The sequence below is a fragment of the Canis lupus genome, chromosome 28 (assembly GCF_011100685.1).
Source record: "Canis lupus familiaris isolate Mischka breed German Shepherd chromosome 28, alternate assembly UU_Cfam_GSD_1.0, whole genome shotgun sequence".
NCBI lineage: Eukaryota > Metazoa > Chordata > Mammalia > Carnivora > Canidae > Canis > Canis lupus.
Genome location: NC_049249.1, coordinates 25,707,153 through 25,724,166, shown reverse-complemented (window position 1 = coordinate 25,724,166; position 17,014 = coordinate 25,707,153). Strand labels below are relative to the sequence as shown.

At 45.1% G+C, this 17,014-nt stretch overlaps 1 protein-coding gene across 5 annotated transcripts in view; it reads left to right on the top strand.

The window, feature by feature from the left end:
- Positions 1 to 17,014, top strand: part of ABLIM1 (actin binding LIM protein 1) — a 284,701-nt gene that overhangs the window by 118,811 nt on the left and 148,876 nt on the right. Inside the window, exon 1 of one of the 5 annotated variants that reach the window (XM_038578862.1) lies at positions 6,972 to 7,186. The exons of the other annotated variants lie outside the window; for them this stretch is intronic. Coding sequence (XP_038434790.1) covers positions 7,171 to 7,186 — 16 coding nt within the window. The 5' untranslated portion in view covers positions 6,972 to 7,170. Of the gene's footprint in view, positions 1 to 6,971; positions 7,187 to 17,014 lie in introns of those variants that run through there. 5 annotated transcript variants of the gene reach the window in all.

Sequence of the window (17,014 nt, the reverse complement as noted above, 5' to 3'; positions counted from 1 at the left end):
AGACATCAGTTTTGGCCTAATGGTAGGTAATTGTGCAACCTTGGACAAGTCTGCCTTAGGACTTAGTTTTCATCTTACATACACATGAAACTGATGCTGATTTTTTCCTATATGTTATAGTGTTTCCCAAACCACAGGGTTGGGTGCACAGCACCTTCTCTCCTTGCATCAAGAACTGAAGAAACCCACTGAGATTTGGTTTGGGTGACAGTGCCGCCCTTCTGGTGGCAGCAAACGTGCTACTGGCTGTGGACTTGGCATGCCTGTCCCACAGATAATGGATGAAATGTCAGGGGAGAATGAGAAGTTATTAGAGAGGGAGACAAAACATGAGAGACTCCTAACTCTGGGAAATGAACAAGGGGTAGTGGAAGGGGAGGTTGGTGGGGGGATGGGGTGGCTGGGTGACGGGCACTGAGGGGGGTACTTGACGGGATGAGAACTGGGTGTTATACTATATGTTAGCAAATTGAACTTCAATTATATATCTATCTATCTATCTATATATATATATATATATATATATTTTTTTTTTTTTTTAAAGAAAGAGGTTATTTTATGGGAGTGTGCCAGAGAAGGAAGGGGCATAATTGGAGTTGTAAGGCTAAATGGGAGAGGGCAAATGGAGGTTTGTAAACCTTGCAGGGATCCCTGGGTGGCGCAGCGGTTTGGCGCCTGCCTTTGGCCCAGGGCGCGATCCTGGAGACCCGGGATCGAGTCCCACGTCGGGCTCCCGGTGCATGGAGCCTGCTTCTCCCTCTGCCTGTGTCTCTGCCTCTCTCTCTTCTCTCTCTCTCTGTGACTATCATAAAATAAAAAAAAAAAAAAAGAATAGTTTCATTGACCTAAAAATCCCTTGCTCTGTGCCTATTCATCTGCCCCTCCCCCACCGAACCACTGGCAATCACCAATCTTAAAAAAAAATATATATATATCTGATCTAATCACCCTTTCCCTAATTTTTAAAATTATCTTTCTATTTAAAGCATAGGAATGCCAGTCCTTGAGAATGATTTGACAGGGTGAGTGAATTGTATCTTAAAAGACATGGTGTGTGGATCCTGGGCACACCATCCTCCCCTGTCTAGCGAAGGACAAGCCCAGCAGGCCAAGGTTATGATGTTGTTTACCTAGGAGGTCCTATCATAAAAAGGTCAAGAACTGATGAGGGATAGGTATCAAGAGAAGATTATTCTATTCAAACAAGACAAAATGCAACATCATTTCTATCGTGCCAGGTTTATTTTGGAAATGCCAAAGACCTCAATGTACATTGAGCACATCTTAACTAAAAAAAAAAAATGTGTGTGTGTGTCTGTGTGTGTGGTTGGTTGGTTGGTTGGTAGAGGGAAGGAGAGGCTGTTTCATGACCTTCATGGAAGGGAAGGCCAAACAGAGCAAAGGGAGGGCCCGTGGCTTTGGATTCTGACAAATCTCTTTCCTCATGTGTGAAGTGTAATAATAATATCTCATCCAGTTGGTATGGGGATTAAATGAGGTGATAAATGTAAACAGACTAGGATGGTGGCAGACACATTATAAACATTCTGTAAATGGTGACAAAAGTAGTATTGAGAGTTAGTTCTTAAGGGAACTTGGTAAGATGACTATCTGATTACATTTCTTTTCAGCCTGCTTTCTCTCCAAGGTAAATTATGGGTTTATATCTTGGCCAATACTTTCAAGCAACTGCTAAATTGACTTAGGTGTGAGACCAAATTGACTTTTGTTTTATTTGAGTTAGATTTTCAAATCAGTCTATTTGACTCTAAAAATGAATGCTTATCTAGTATTTTGACTTACTATGATGAGCTAGGGACGTTTATTGTTAATATTCATTAATACAGATATTCACATGTGATCCCTTCCCTCAGAAAGCCCAGAGCCTTTTTCAAAAATAGACATGTAAATCCTTCATTGCACTATAGTCAAGCCCAGAGCCCTGGTGGCACTAAGTGTCAGAAAAAAGGGAGTATTACTAGGGAAGCCATCACAGTTCCATATGATAGAAAGTGACTGTTCTTTCCCACCACCTGTAAATATTTTTACCTAGAAAATATTAAAGAAAAAAAGCTAACAATAAACTTTTTTCTTAAAGGGGTTTTTCCCAAGCAATTCAGAGCTATTTCTGTATTTCTTGTGAACTTCTCACATGCCTCAAATTAGGCTACAATCCGTGAAACTCTACTATCAAGAGATCCTTTGAATTCGGGTAATAGGTTCTAGTACATGTGTAGGGAAATGGCTTGTTTCATGCTCACTCTGCAGTTTATAACTTCAGTGGTTTATTTATAGGAAGCTTAAAATATACCTTAGCAATTTTTCTTAAGCTGCAAACTATTGCTCAGGTCTAAAATCAGAATTGGCTTCTGAGAAGGACCATGGGGGAAGTTTTGCATATAAATGTGAAATGATTCTACTTGAAGAATTCATGGAAAATAATTTTGTTGGGCATTGATTCTGTGAGATTCATATGGAAAAAATCCTAGGAATTGTATGTTGAGGACATGAGAGTAGGATCATGAGGGCTCAGACATTTAGGAATTTATCTCAGGCCCTATGAAACTCTGGAATCATCACTTCCAAAAATTTCCATTAAGATCGCAGTGAATGTCGGGATGATTATTATCTTAGCCAACTGAGAGAGGTTGCTGTTTAGATGTGGCAGCATGGTGTATAGCTGTGTTTGCACATCTCACATTCATTTACTTCCTGCTTTACAGGCCAGTGTGCTACGCCAGTGGTCCTTAGTCACTTAGGGAGCTGGCTGCAGCTTCAGCCTCCTCTGCAGAGAATCTGAATCATCAGATCTTGGGTGGGAACCAAGTGTCTGCATTTAAAACATCCCTAGTATTTCCATCCTTGGAGGTCTGCAAACTGTACCTTTGGGAGTCTAGAAAAGCGTGAAACCCTTCTTGTCTTCATGGAACTCACAGCCTAGTGGCAGACATGAAGCTATGACTACAATCCCCGATGGTTGAAGTTACTTAAAATGCTGTGTGTGAGATGAACACTGCTATCATTTTATTCTATGTATCAGGCAAGTATCTAAATAAACTAATAAACATAGTTCGTTGGACATGCATACACCAACCCACCTAATTTGGAGGAAGGAAGGAACATCATTGGAAACAGTCTATGGCAGACTTTGAGACAAAGCCAGTCTTTTGAACTTAATTTGGAAAGGAATGGTAGCTCAGATTTGAGATTCTGACTGCGTTAGTTCTAGGGTCCTACCTCCTTAGCATGTTGTTCAGAGCCCTCTGAGACCTGCCACCCCAGCCTCAGCTTGAGCCTTTCCCTCTTCCCCATGAACTGTGAGTTACTTGACATCTTCTCCTTCCCCATTACCTCTGCATAGAATGATCTTTCCCTTCCTTCCTTTTCTTTTCTTTTCTTTTCTTTTTTTTTTTTAAGATTTTATCCATTTTTTCATGAGAGACACACAGAGAGAGGCCGAGACACAGGCAGAGGGAGAAGCAGGCTCCTTGCAGGGAGCCCGATGCAGGACTTGATCCTAGGACCGGGATCATGCCCCGAGCCAAAGGCAGATGCCCAACCACTGAGCCACTCAGGAGTCCCTTTCCCCTCCTCTCATCGTCTTACTCCTCCTGGAAGCCTCTCCCGGCTCCCTGCTGGGTCCAGCACTACCTGGAACCCGCTGCACCCCACTTCTGTCTTTGACACATTCCTAACTTCATTGAGAGCATTAGTGTGCATGCATCTCCTCCAGTAGATGGTAAGCAACTCCAGACCAATAGCTTCTCTTTTCCTGTGTTTGAACGGCCGGCCCAGTAGTACCTGGCACACTGGGGGTGCTCCATAAATGTCTGCAGTGAGGGTGATTGGTATAAACATGAAAGAAAAAGCAAATAAGGAACTCATTCTTGAATTTGCTTTCAGCCAAATTCTGCTAGAAAGGATTTTGCATGCTCTCTTGCCAATGGGTCCCTCGGGATGTGTGCTACCTGGAAACCTGGGGTCCCAAAATCAGGGAGGGGTCCTGAGATTCCTGCCGTACAGGTGCACAAGCAGTAGGCTATCTGTGGCTCTGTTGAAGGAAGAGGACAACGAGGAAGTGAACTCTGCCAAGTTGCTTGTTTTCTGGTTGCAACATTTCCCTCTTTGCTGGCATAGCTTCTACTGAAATGATGTACTCTTGAATTTTTGCCAGGAGTGGTTGTATGCTACCAAAGCTTTTCTCTCCCACAAAATGGTTTCTGTCCTTCGGTCACTTGTGGACAGCCCTTGCTTCGTTTCGTGAGCAAATGCAAAAGGCGGCAGTGAGTCAGTTTGGGTGAATAAAGCAGTTTGGTGAATAAAGCAAATAAAACCCTCTGGGCTGGTGTCTGTATTATGAAGTCTTATCTCATTTGCGTGAAATGAAATTGAGATAAGTTCTTTGGAAATCATCTCTAAAAATAGGAATAAGAAGTCCTGCCATCTTGTGAACCTTACATTTTTCATATTTTCTTGATTTCTTTTGCTGCACTGCAAAGAAAAAAAAAAAGTAGAAAGTATCTACATTCTGGTTCTGTTCTCTAAGTTCTTAACTGTTTGACCAGAGGCAAGGAGACAAAAACAATTTTGTTTTACTCTCCCACATTCCAAAAATAACTTTAGTAATACCCTCTTTGGTTATCTTAAAAGTGCCGAATGGATGCTTTTATCCTAAAGTAGCAGTGTCTGAGTGTTGGGAGGAACTTTAGCCATATGACTGTTATTTAGCAACTAAATGCTGGTGACTCATTCACTTTGTGGTGCAGGAAAATTCTTTCCACGGAAAATGCAGGAGGGAGGGAATCTCTCCGAACCACTGTGTAGTATTTTCCTTTAGAAAAGGCTTCTCTGAAAATGAATAGGCACCAACTGTCACTCTGCTAGCTTAGTCTCTAACGCTACCCAAGAGCCTTTCTAAATCAGGGTTTCTGTGCATTTTATCCACCAAGGTATACAGGTAGGTTCAGAACTGTAATAAGGGACCGGTTTGGTTAATAAATCTCAGGATTAAAAATTGTCATGCCGAGTAAAAGAGAAATTGAACTAATTGCATTTATAGTATTTGGAACACTTGACGTAGGATTGGATTTGGACTAGAAACCCACTGGTGTTTTACTGTCATGTACCAGCTGAGAGAGAGCAAGGGAGAGGTGAAAGACTAAAGAGCACTATTCCCTTAGCTTTGAGCCAAATAACAGGTAAGCCTTGGAGAGACCCCAGAGCCTAGGCAGCAAAAATATAATAAAATAAATTCACCTGCTAGGCTCATGGCACCAATCTAATTCTACTTCTCTGAGGTTAATTTTGCTTGTCAGCATCTCTTTATGAGCTCTGAGGGTGATTAGGGGTGGGAGAAGCGGACAAGTGCAGTTTTAGTGCATGAAAATCTGGGATTGTAAAGGGCTTGTCCCCTCCGTGCTCTTGAGCCCTGTCCATCTCCCTGGACTCATGGGGTTGCTCTAACGTGTGGTGCGGATGTATGAATGGAGGTTGGAAAAGCTGTTTCAAGGCTCTTCAGCACTTACACTCCAGCTGGCTGCTGACTTAGGAAAAACATGACCCATGGGGCTACAGTGGGGGCAGGGAGCACCGTGGGCAGAGTCTATTTCATAGAAAAGACGATTCAGGGGTTGGAGGGGACTTAGCCCTTACAGGCAGAGACACTCAAGCTATTAATAGTAAAGCCCTGAGTCACAGATGTAGGAATGTCACAGCTGCTTGAGATCTGCTCCTGTTACCCATCAGAAAACCAGCAGTAAAGGGCCCCCTCACCCGATGAAACCTCATTCCAGCTATCAACAACCTTCCCAAGATGAGGCAGGTTGATTGACTTCATTCCTTTCTGTTACCCTGGCGCTCTTAGACCCAACACGGTACAATATTTGCAGTAAATACAGTCTAATACTGGCTGTGCATTCTGGTTGGGAAAGATGTGTTGGCCATCTGCTGCTCTCCCCAGAGTGGGGCTATGTCTGTCTTTTTGTCTCTTGCTCATCACATTTCTCCCACATGGTGGATGTATGTGATGTGCGGCCGGTCGAATGATCTAGGTCTGGGAGACAGGTGCTGGAGTGGGGTGGGCATGGGCTTTGAAGATCCAGAAGTCCTCAGCTCCCTGGAGACGGACCTGTGACCCTGTGGGTCAGAAATCAAAAGCCTTGTCAGCAGCCACTGCGGCTGTGCCAGGCTCCCAGGGTGGTGGTGGTAGAGGGGGTGGAGGAGGGTGTGAGGGGTGTGGCTGTTTGCCCCCCTTACCCTCCCTCATCTATACCCATATCCAAGGGGCTTGTCTAGAAAACTCCAATGAAGCAGAGAGAGAAGGTGGACGTCAGAATCCTACCTAACTGGATAAGTCAGATTTTTGCTTTGATCCTGAATTTGATCCTGGAAGGATCTGCAAGATCCTCTTCCCAGGCTGGGCTCTCCTGGTCTCAGTGTCCCCTCTGGCTTCTCCCCACGCCCCCAACCATTCAGGAAAACCATGTTGGGGGGTGGCGGGTGGGGGGGAGGGAGAAGCAGAGGTGAGCTCCAGGCCAGTCTCTATTCATCATAATTGAGCCTCGAAAGTCGAAGAAAATGAACTTGGTCGGAGTCCCTGGCATTATTTTTGTCTGTTTTTCTCCTATGGTTAATTTTATGTAGTCAGTGTGTCCGAAAGGAGCCGCAATAAGAAGTGGGAGCAGCAGTAACAGAAAACTAATGCGCTACCAATTGACTGGTTTTTATTTATCGACACAGTCCCTGGGCTGCTCCTCGGCCCCCCTCTCCTGGCAATCATTTATCAGACTGCGGGAGGCAGCGTTTCGTTGCCCGGTTTTCCCCCAGGCCCCGGCGCGAGGAATGCAAAGTGGTGTCAGTGACCAGAGATTAGGACGGTGGAATTTTGCATTTGTTGCCGCGGCGGCAGCTGCGGGCGAGCGGTTTCAGCCGAGGGCAGAGTCCCCGAGCTGGGCGCGGCCGCTCGGCGGCGGTCGCGGGGCGGGCGCGGGAGCTCGGCCCCCCGGGCTGGGGGCGGGATTTTAGAAAGCAGCCCCGGACCTGCGGGCGGATGCCGCGGGCTCTTGCTCGCAGCCGCGTCTGCAGCCGCCGACCTGTCCGCCCAGGAGCGCTCCCGCCCCGACCCTGCATTCCTGTTTCCTTGGGCGCTGCTCGCCAGAGGACCCGGTTGCCATGGTGAAGGAGAAAGGTAATTACAAATATCGATCCCCGTGCACGCTTGCAGAAGTTGCAATGCTGTGCGGTGCTGCAGGGCTCGGCCACCTAACGGGGGTGGGGTGGGGTGGGGTGGGGGTGGGGGGGGATGATCAATCGGAAAGCCAGGCAGACATATTCTTGGGGCGAGAACCTCTGTATTGTGAAGTCCTGAAGAACCTTTCATTTAGCCGCGGCGGTCGACGGCACATCCTATATCTGGGGTGTTTGCACAGCTGAGCCCCTGGATTGTGTGTCCCTTTTGATTGTCATTGCATCTTGAAATTTTTGTTGTGTTTGACAGTTGCCTCCCTGCCCCCATCCCGGCCTCCATTCTCTTCCTTGCCCCCAAGCGAATCAGTAAGTTCATGAAGATGTGAGACGAAAGGGTCCCCCTCCCCGGTGTATGCTGCGCTGGGACCTGCCCAAGCCCAGCTGGGATGGGCTGGAAAGAGAAGCGAGCTGTTCTGAAGGTTTCAGGTGTGCTGCTTTGATCACCTGGCATCCCTAATCACCCCTCCAAGCATCTCTTAGAAAGGATGAGAAAGGATGCAGGGCGCCTGTCAAAGCCGGCAAATCAAGTGGCAAGGAGAGTGTCAAAAGGGAGAGGGTGGGGGCACTCTGCGCAGGTGCACATTATTTACCAACTGGGCGTGGTCCTGAAATGCAAGTTAAATCTTTCAGAATCGAATTATAGCTTAAATTACTAGCATGTCTGGAACATGCAAAAGAACCTAGCGATCTTTGATTTTTTTAAAAAAATTATCCAAGTAATATATAAAACAGATCTTAAGAAAGTGAAATGCTACAGAACAGAGAACCAAAAGTGAAAGCCTCTTGTCCCTACCCTGTCCGCCTCATTCCACCTTTTCTCTAGAGGTAAAATTGTTGATACCGTGTATCTTTCTCAACAGGAATAAGATAGGAGGAGTATAAAAATGGGATCGTTCTATCATCTTACTGTGACTTGATTTTTTTTTTCCTCTTAATAATGTGTTTTAGGGACTTTCACCACATGATCTTATAATATGAGTAACCACCCTTTTGATTTTGCTCTTTGGGAAGCTAGGATTTATTATGCCACACTTTCTTGCTATGGGACCTAACTTCCTCCCTAAATACGGATATCTGTTCTTTTGGGGCTGTCTTGAACCATTTCAATGATTTATCTGTATCTATTTTCACTTGAAGCCCCTCCAGGGAATAACTTTGAGGTGAACATGCTGAACTCCAATTGATCCTTGTTGCTGGAAACTCAGTTTGGTTTTATTATACTAATGGATGGGCTGGAGAAACAGGATCACGACAGCTCGCAGCGCTAAGACTGCACCTTAGGACAAAGAGATATATGGTTCTGCTCTATCCGTTCTGCTCTTGTGTATCTTTCGTAATCACGTGCGTTAGCTTTGGCCTTTCACTGAGTAAGTGGTAATTGAGTGAAATGTTTGGGTGCGAATAAAGATGCTTCTAATGACATGCCCTCTCTTTTGGGGATGTTTTCAGGAACCCCCAGAGTAACAAAAACAGATGCTGACCTTTAATAAAGGCCAGGTATCTTCATTTGTACCTTCTACTCAACTGGAACAACCCAGCCCTGTTGCTAATGGATTTGTTTCCCCAATATAAGTAATTTATACTCGATGGGAAAGGAGATTATAAAAGCCACTTCTCGATTCCGTTCCTGTGGGGCCCATGAAAGCCCCAGACTTGTTCTTTGTGGTGGATATATCACAGATCAGTGGTCCCCAAAGAGCAGCTCTCTAAGTCCTTGCAGATGCCTTAGAAGTCAGACCAATTGCCTGGGTTCACATTTGCTTCCTAACTCGGTAGCCGTTGTCTAACTGGAACATTGGCAGGCCATGGAGAGGTCACATACTGGTATTATCTTAGCCCTTAGCCACTGATTAAAGGCTGTTCTTTTTTATTTTGAGGTCTGGGCCAGTCCACACTTCTACGTCCCAGCTCTCTGATGGCACCAATCTTAGCCAGCGACAGAGGTAGGCAGGATTTGGGGCAGGTATACAAGAGCTTCTGTGGAAAGAAAGGAATTCCATCATGGCTTTGGAAGTGAGAGGGGCACAAGGGAGCACGTAGTCCAGGCATTCATCCTAGAGATGAGAAAAATGGCATTCAGAAAGGGTAAATAAATTGTTTAAGGTCACACAGAGGCTGATTGGACCAAGGGTTCAACCTCTGTGTTCCATCAGATGGTGTGTAGGGATACTGACTGCACTTGGCACAGTGTGTTGACATCCACGGGCTCTAGGGGCTCTCTCACTAAACGGGGAGCCTCTCACAAGCAGCGCTGTGTCGCCATCTGTAAATCACTAGTGCACAGCTTACTTGGGCTCTTACTTAGGCCCATCATAGATTCTCAACAGTTGAAACAGGTTGGCTTGTGCTCAGAGCTGGGGCCTGACTCAGTTCCAAAACTCTCCTGGTCCTCTCCATTTCTTCTTGCTCCCAGAAACACCTTGATTCTTCCTCCTGTAGCTGACACAAATCACCCTTGAGCAGGCTTGCATGGTGGGAGCATCCATCCTGAGGAACATGGGGGGCCTTATGAAGGAGGGATGTAGATTCCCTGTTGTGCTCACCACTTAGGGCTTAGCTCACATTGATTTGATGCATCCTTTTCTCTGCTGGGGAAAGTTTGCATATATCTGCCTGGTTTGGGGTTGACCCTGACTGGAGAGCAAGCTTGCTGGCAGATCACACCTCTGCTAGGGTAGAATGGCATTTGCTGACATATTTTGAGCCTCCCTCTCTTCTCCTAACCGCTGGCCCGTCCACTTCCAGTTGCAGACACTTAGTGATCCAGGAATCTTGAGGAAACAGTTATTTCTCTAGGTGTTCAAGGACATCTTACCCTTCCTGTATCGTAAGTAGGAGAGACTTTTGTGGGTTTATCAGTCAATATGTCTTCCCTAATGCACTCTCATCAACCTAAACCCCAGAGGCCCCTACACTCATTTAAAAGCTATAATTGTCTAGCTTATGTGTGTGTTCTAGTACAAGTTTTAAAAGTACAAGAGGGGTTTATTATTTTTGTTCTTGTTTTTTTCTAACAAATACTAGAGATTAAGTTAGGTGAGCACTCATCTAATTGAAATAATAAGGGATGCTTATGGTTTGGAAACCATGTGAAAGAATAAGAATTTGGCTGTGAGGGAGACACATGAAGGTAAGGAGGATTTTACATCTGGGCACATCGTTTTTTGTTTTCTTTCTTTTGTGTCTTGGAAGCCTTTTGAGACCGTCGGATGGCCCAACATGCTTTTAAGGTAGAGTGGGATCCAATGAAACTTATTCCAGTCTGCCCTTGAGGGAGAGATGTTCACTCTCCACCTGACATTCAGGTGAATCACACACACACACACACACACACACACACACACACACACACACAAAATCTTGCTTCTTGGTAGCTTCTGAGAACAGTGGTGTATTGTGTCTCAAATGTGTTCTACAGACTGGCACCAAAGTAATCCTCTTAGGACACTGCTGTCATCATATTTCCAGCTCAAAAACCTAAACGAGTGACAAGGTAAAGTTCACAACTTCCTGCTAACCACTGAGAGTCCTTAAGTCCTGAGCTTGCCTCCTTCCCACCCCTATCTGAGCCCATCTTGTTTTATTATTTTTAATATTATTACTAAATCTGCCAGTTATTGAACACATATCAAATGACAGGCTTTGTGTTGACAGCTTTACATACGTCATCTGTAACCTTTGAATCATCAGGGTCTGTGCTATTCCTTCCCCTCTAATAGATGAGGAAGAGGAGGCTGGTAGGAGTTTAGAAACCCACCAGAGATCACTAAGCTGGAAAGTAGGGTTGCTGATTTTCTACCAAGGCCCACCCCTGCATCCCAAACCTGGGCTGATTATACTTCTGCCCCCCCTCCCCCGCCACGTTTTACCTTTTGGAATCCTTGTGAAGGAGATTTCCTCCAGCCTCTGTATGACTGTCCCTCCTGCCCTCATGGGAAATACCTATATTCTTTTCTGTATTTGTCAAAGACCTAACTCACGTTCACCTTCCTTCTAATGCCTCTCAAAGGCCCATCCTTCTGTAAATTCTTCTAGAATTACTCTGTCCACCTAAGTAAACGCCAGGGAAATTAAACAACAGTTGAGTCACTGGTGCAACTTAAGAAGTGCTCTCTCAAGTATTTGTTGACTTTATATCCAGTCTTGTAGAACAACCTTTACAGGTGTGAAGTGTTGGTCTTTGCCTCCTGCAATTCCACTCCTCCCAACACACACGCAGCCACAGACACTACCCACTCAGGTGCATACACACTGCCTAATGTAGTTGAAACCCATTTCTGTTTGCTCTTTGGGGAGATCTGGGAACGGTAGATCTTTCTCTGTGGTGTACTGATTCCACATGTCTGAGTTGCCCCTCAGGCCCTTTTTTAATGTCTGAGAGCCTCTCCTAGATTTGGTTTTCTAACCCTGCTTCCCAGATTAATGCTTGATGCCATGCCCCTGCCCACTCCTGGGCTTGTCTCGGTTCTTCATCTTTTCCTTAACTCGAAAATCCCAGGCTTTTCAAGGGACACAAATGGGGACATTTCCTAAAGAAGGTCTAAAGAGAAGCTCTGTCTGTTAAAGGAGACACCATAATGCTACAAGTTTCAGAATAAATTGTCTTGTTCAGTGACTTATGCACACAACTCCATTCTGAACTTTGCATCTTTGGAGGGAGGGGAGCTCCAGTTTTTATCATATTCTGCTTGAGAGGGAAAAAAATCCAAGTGTGACTAGCTCTTACTATGCTGTAAATGAAACTGCTACTCTCGCCACAAGTATGGCTCTCACCAGCTCACCTTCTCTATAGTAGGGCTGTCCAGATAATGGGAATTCCAAAGCTAAGGGAAAGAATTTCAGGGGTGCTTGGGAGGCTCAGTTAGTTAAGCATCTGCCTTCATCTCCGGTCGTGGTCCCAGAGTCCTGGGATTGAGCCCTATGTGGGACTTCTTGAGCATCAGGGAGTCTGCTTCCCCCTCTGCCTCTGCCCCTCTGCTCCGCTCCTGCACTCTCTCTCTCAAATAAAGAAATCAAATCTTCAAAAAAAAATTCACATTAAAAAATATTAAATTCCTTTCCCTGTGCCATCTACTCACTGATGTCTATAAAACGTTTATCCAAAAAAAAAAAATTATCCAGAAATTAAAGAAGTGTTCATTTCTGCAACTAGAGTTGAGGCTTAATATATAAGAAAATCTGAGAGAAGGAACACTGACTTAAATTTACCTGGAGCTCTTGAGAGCAATTTTTGGTGAGGGAGAGAACAAAACATGAAGACAACGAGCATCTAAGCTAGAGGTTGAGTCAGCTATGGCCAGACTTTGAGAGGTGGCCCTGCCTCTTGCCCCTCTGATTACCTGGTCAGTGACCAGAAAGGATGAAACCACCTGTACTGCATTACAGAAACCCTCATCTGCAGAACAAATTGACCTTTCCAAGTTCCCACTGAAAGGACATCCTAAGGTAGACTCGCTGCAAGGCAAATCTCGGCGTCTGATTCACCTTGAGGAGGGGACACCTGTGACATCATATTCACAGCCCTTGGAGGGCAAGAGAGTCCTGATACTGTTTACCTCTAGTATGCTGAAGTCAAAATGCCAAGTGTTTTCCTGAGCCAGCATTCGAGAGCCAGAGAACTTTTTAGAAGGTTCAGTGATCGGTGAGTGGTGCAGATTTCTCCCATTGTGGTTGAGCCTGATCTGGGCACACCACAGTAGAAACCAGCCAGCTTCCTATTTCATTGTGTATTGGTCTGATGGTGACTCATACCGAGAGGTATGTTTATCCCAAATTGGCAGGAGTTGTGTATTCAAGGGCAAATTTTGTTAACACTGGGGAGGGCGAATATTTGTATGCATGACCTCTTTTCTCTGCAACATTGTATTTGTGTTCACACTGACATGATTAATGCTATTATGGTCCAGTGTGCCCTGGGGGCCACAGGGGCTAGTTTCCATACCCCACTGCAATCAAACAGGCTGACTTGTTTGAATACTTAGACTTAACCAAGAAGATGCTGGCTTTCTGAATACTCCCAGGGAAATTCTTGTCTGGGGCAGTGGTCCTCAAATGTTAGCAAGCGTCAGAACACCCTCCTTAAAACACATTTCTGGGCTCTGCTCCTAGTGTTTCCAATTCAGTAGGTCTGGGGAAAGGCCTGAAGTGTTGCATTTCTAGCAATTTCCAGGTGGTATTGAAGCTCTTGGTCCGGGGACCACACTTTGACATGATCTAGGTAACCCATGGTTTCTGTGGGTAAAATGATCAGCCCTGTAAGCAGATAAGTGAGAACTTTTATGTAAGTAGTCTCTCCATTCCATTTTACTAACTTTATCTTGTTTACGGTACACAGAAGTCAAAGAGAAAGCAAAGAGCATTATTTTCATGGACTCTCCCACAGGGTATAATGAGGCTATAGTTTATAATAAAGCAGAGCTGCTGTGAGATTCCAGCAGCCAGATACTGCTGTCAGCATAGGACACTGGGTGTGTAGAGGAGGAGTGTGGGATGAAGATACAAAGCTCTTCTTCCCAGGAGTGATGCTCCATTTGGCTTGGGGAGGGCAACACTAATTTGGAGTCAAGGCACAGGTGTGCCACTCTCTAGGCATCATTCCTAATTCTTGAAGGGTTGGTGGTGAGCTGTTTTCCTGGGGTTCACAGAACTCTCTAGGAATCCTTGGTGAAGGATGGTTCCAGTGGGTATCTTGGCTCACAAAGGCTACAACTCCCTCTTTAGTTCTTTCTTTAAGGAACTAAAACACATTATTAATACTTGGAGTGTTTTACTCACTACCACTATATTCGGTCTATATTCTAGCTGTATTCTTTCTGTTCATTTTTTGAAACACTGAAGGAGGAAGTTTAAGAAAAATTAAGAAAAACAGAATGGTAGAAAAAGACAGCAAGGCCGTTCCACAATGGACTGATGGGAAATGCAGGCTGAGTACCCCTCAAAAAGATGGTAGAGACTGTGGGTTCCCAGGCCCATGGAGGGTCCCATAAGTAACACATGGGCTGGGTGCGTGTCTATTGGGCTGCCCTCTCTGTGCCACTCATGGAAACCATGTCTAGATAGCCATTGAGGAATAGAGTTTGGGGGCAGTGGTAGGAACGGTACCTGCCAGCCTGTAGTCCACGTACGCTGCACCTGCTCATCTGGAAAACCCAAGTAGTTCTGCCATAGGTAATGGTCCCAGCCTGAAATGATGAACCATAGCAATGGGCTTAATGATCACATCACAGATTTTGGGAGGTGTACTCTCTGCAAGGCATTTTAGATGGTAGCCTCAGATGCTGAAGGGTTCCTGCCTTCAGTGGGTTATTTAATTAGCCAGTGTTGGAAGGGGTGCTGGCTGAGAATGCAAATCAAGGGGACAAAAGGCAGTAGAAAGGGTATAAACAGTATTCTGAGTGTGTGTAGTGGCAAGGGGGGGTGTCAATGGAAGAGTTATGTCTCAAAGGAATTCTATCTATTTATTTAAGATTTTATTTATTCATGAGAGACGGAGAGGCAGAGACACAGGCAGAGGGAGAAGCAGGCTCCATGCAGGGAGCCCGATGTGGGACTTGATCATGGAACCCCGGGATCACACCCTGAGCCAAAGGCAACTGCTGAGCCACCCAGGCGTCGTTCAAAGGAATTTTTAAAAAGGCTCTCTAGAAGAGGGAGTATTTAAGATTGGCCTGGAGGGGTTCCGTAAGTTTCTTACGGTGAGGGATGGCATTTGATTCAATTTGTATCCGTAAGACAATGTCTTCTCCATAATAAGTGCTCAATGATGCTGAATGTACTAATACGTGAATGAATGATATGTATAGGTGGAGGCTATGGTTGTACTTAACCTAAATATGTATTCAGAACCCAATAAAAGGTAAGCAATCTAGAAACAAAATACAATTCTTGACCTGAATGCACTCATATTCTAGCAAGGAACAGGGACACGTAAAGAAGTAATTATGATACAACATGAAATGTATTTGACAGATAGCTATTAAAGTAATATGGGACCACAGTGCAGGCAGTGATTAATTCTGCTGGGGGGTCATGGGAAGCTAGGCATTGCAGGATGAATAGGAGTGCCACAAGTGGATAAAGAGGAAATGAGAGAAGTGGCCAAATTAGCAAAGCAGAAGCACCAAAGTGTACAACTTGTATTTGAGGAAACACAGCCAGCTGAGTTTGCCAGGAGCTTCTAGTTGGTCACTTAATACAGCAATGGATACAAGGAAGGATAAACAGAGGGCTTTATGGGTCAGAATGAGTAGAGATTGGTTAGAACTGGAGGTTGTACATACAGATGTCTCCAAGAACCAGGCAGGTGACCTAAATGTGTGGAGATTAGAGCAAACTGGATGGTGTGGGCCTCAAAAGAGAGAAGCTACTCTGTGGCTCCAACCTAGTTCTCGTGAAGGGACATGTGCCAAGTAGCCAGAGCTTCCAATTTTCAAGAGTGACTAGAAATAGGAATTTTTATGTAAAATCTCCAGATGTTTAAATGTTGGCAAATGATTCAACTTTCTCTTCAAAAAAATCTTTGTGAAGGCCAAACAAAACATGTCTGTGGGCAGGACTGAGCCTTGGGGCCTCCAGACTGTGGTCTGGGGCTTAATGCAGCTCTCACCAAAACCTACCCACAGCAAGGAATATATTTTCACACATCAAGACCTAGGACTCATGCACATATGCATATAAATGACTAAAATAAAAGTCACATGAGGCATTTTTACTCTATTTTCTATTTTTTAAATATGCTGGTCATGATTCATTGAACCGATTTCATGTTTCAGTGGGTCAAACTGAAGTTTGGAAACCATTGGTTTAGAACATCTACACTAAAGTTTTATTGGATGAAAACAGAAGAGGTACTTTCCTGGGCAACCACATTTCTATCCTGGATATTGTTACGATAGTACTTAATGGCTGTGTTTCGGTGAAGTTGGGCTTCTTCCCTTGCAACTGGAGAAGTTTTGACAAAATCCCTGTAGAATCTTCTAGCGCTCATTTTATCCTAAACAGAAGTTGGCCAGAATTTGGCGTCATCTTTTTGAGTGCTTGATACGATTAAGAACTGACAGCTAAATTGAGTAAAATGCTACTTGGGTGAAGTTCAGCAGAAAAGCCAAAGGAACCGCCCCCACCCGCCACCCCTGGCCCATTCAGGCCTCATCAGCTTCTAAGCCTGGTATTTCTGGAACTACTTTTTCATTTAGAAGAATTTTTCCTGTGTTTCTGCGTCACCACTTCCTGTCACCGTGCTCACTGGGTTTCCTGGCTTTTGCATCTCAGCCAAGGAGAGAAGGACAAGTTCAGGGCTTGGGCAGCCTGTCATGCATCATGTCCCCCACCATCACTGCAGAAGCTCCTCCCCTCCATCTGTTGGGGACCTTGTGCTATATATAGCATTCATTTTTCACATGTCAGAGCATTTCCTGAAATATTGCAATGTAGGGGCTTTGGAGAGAGGTCACCCCTCACTCGGGAATGTCTGAGGGCTGTGTTGTCCTAACAAGCCTCCAGGGCAGCAGGAAAGGCATGACCATCCTTTGGGTTCAGGGCATGTCTGCCATCACTCCTATCTTGAGTGAGAGGCACCCCAGCAATGTGCTACAGGACTCTTGAAACAAGAGGCCAAAAGTGGCATCTTGCCATTGGACGGAGCTGGTACGAGGGAGACACCCTCGGGGAAAGGCCATGCCTACCATGAGAGTCCCACAACCACAGGACCGCAGCACTAATATTGTGGTTTTGCATAAGTAAGCAGAGAAGGTGGATACTAAACATGCAT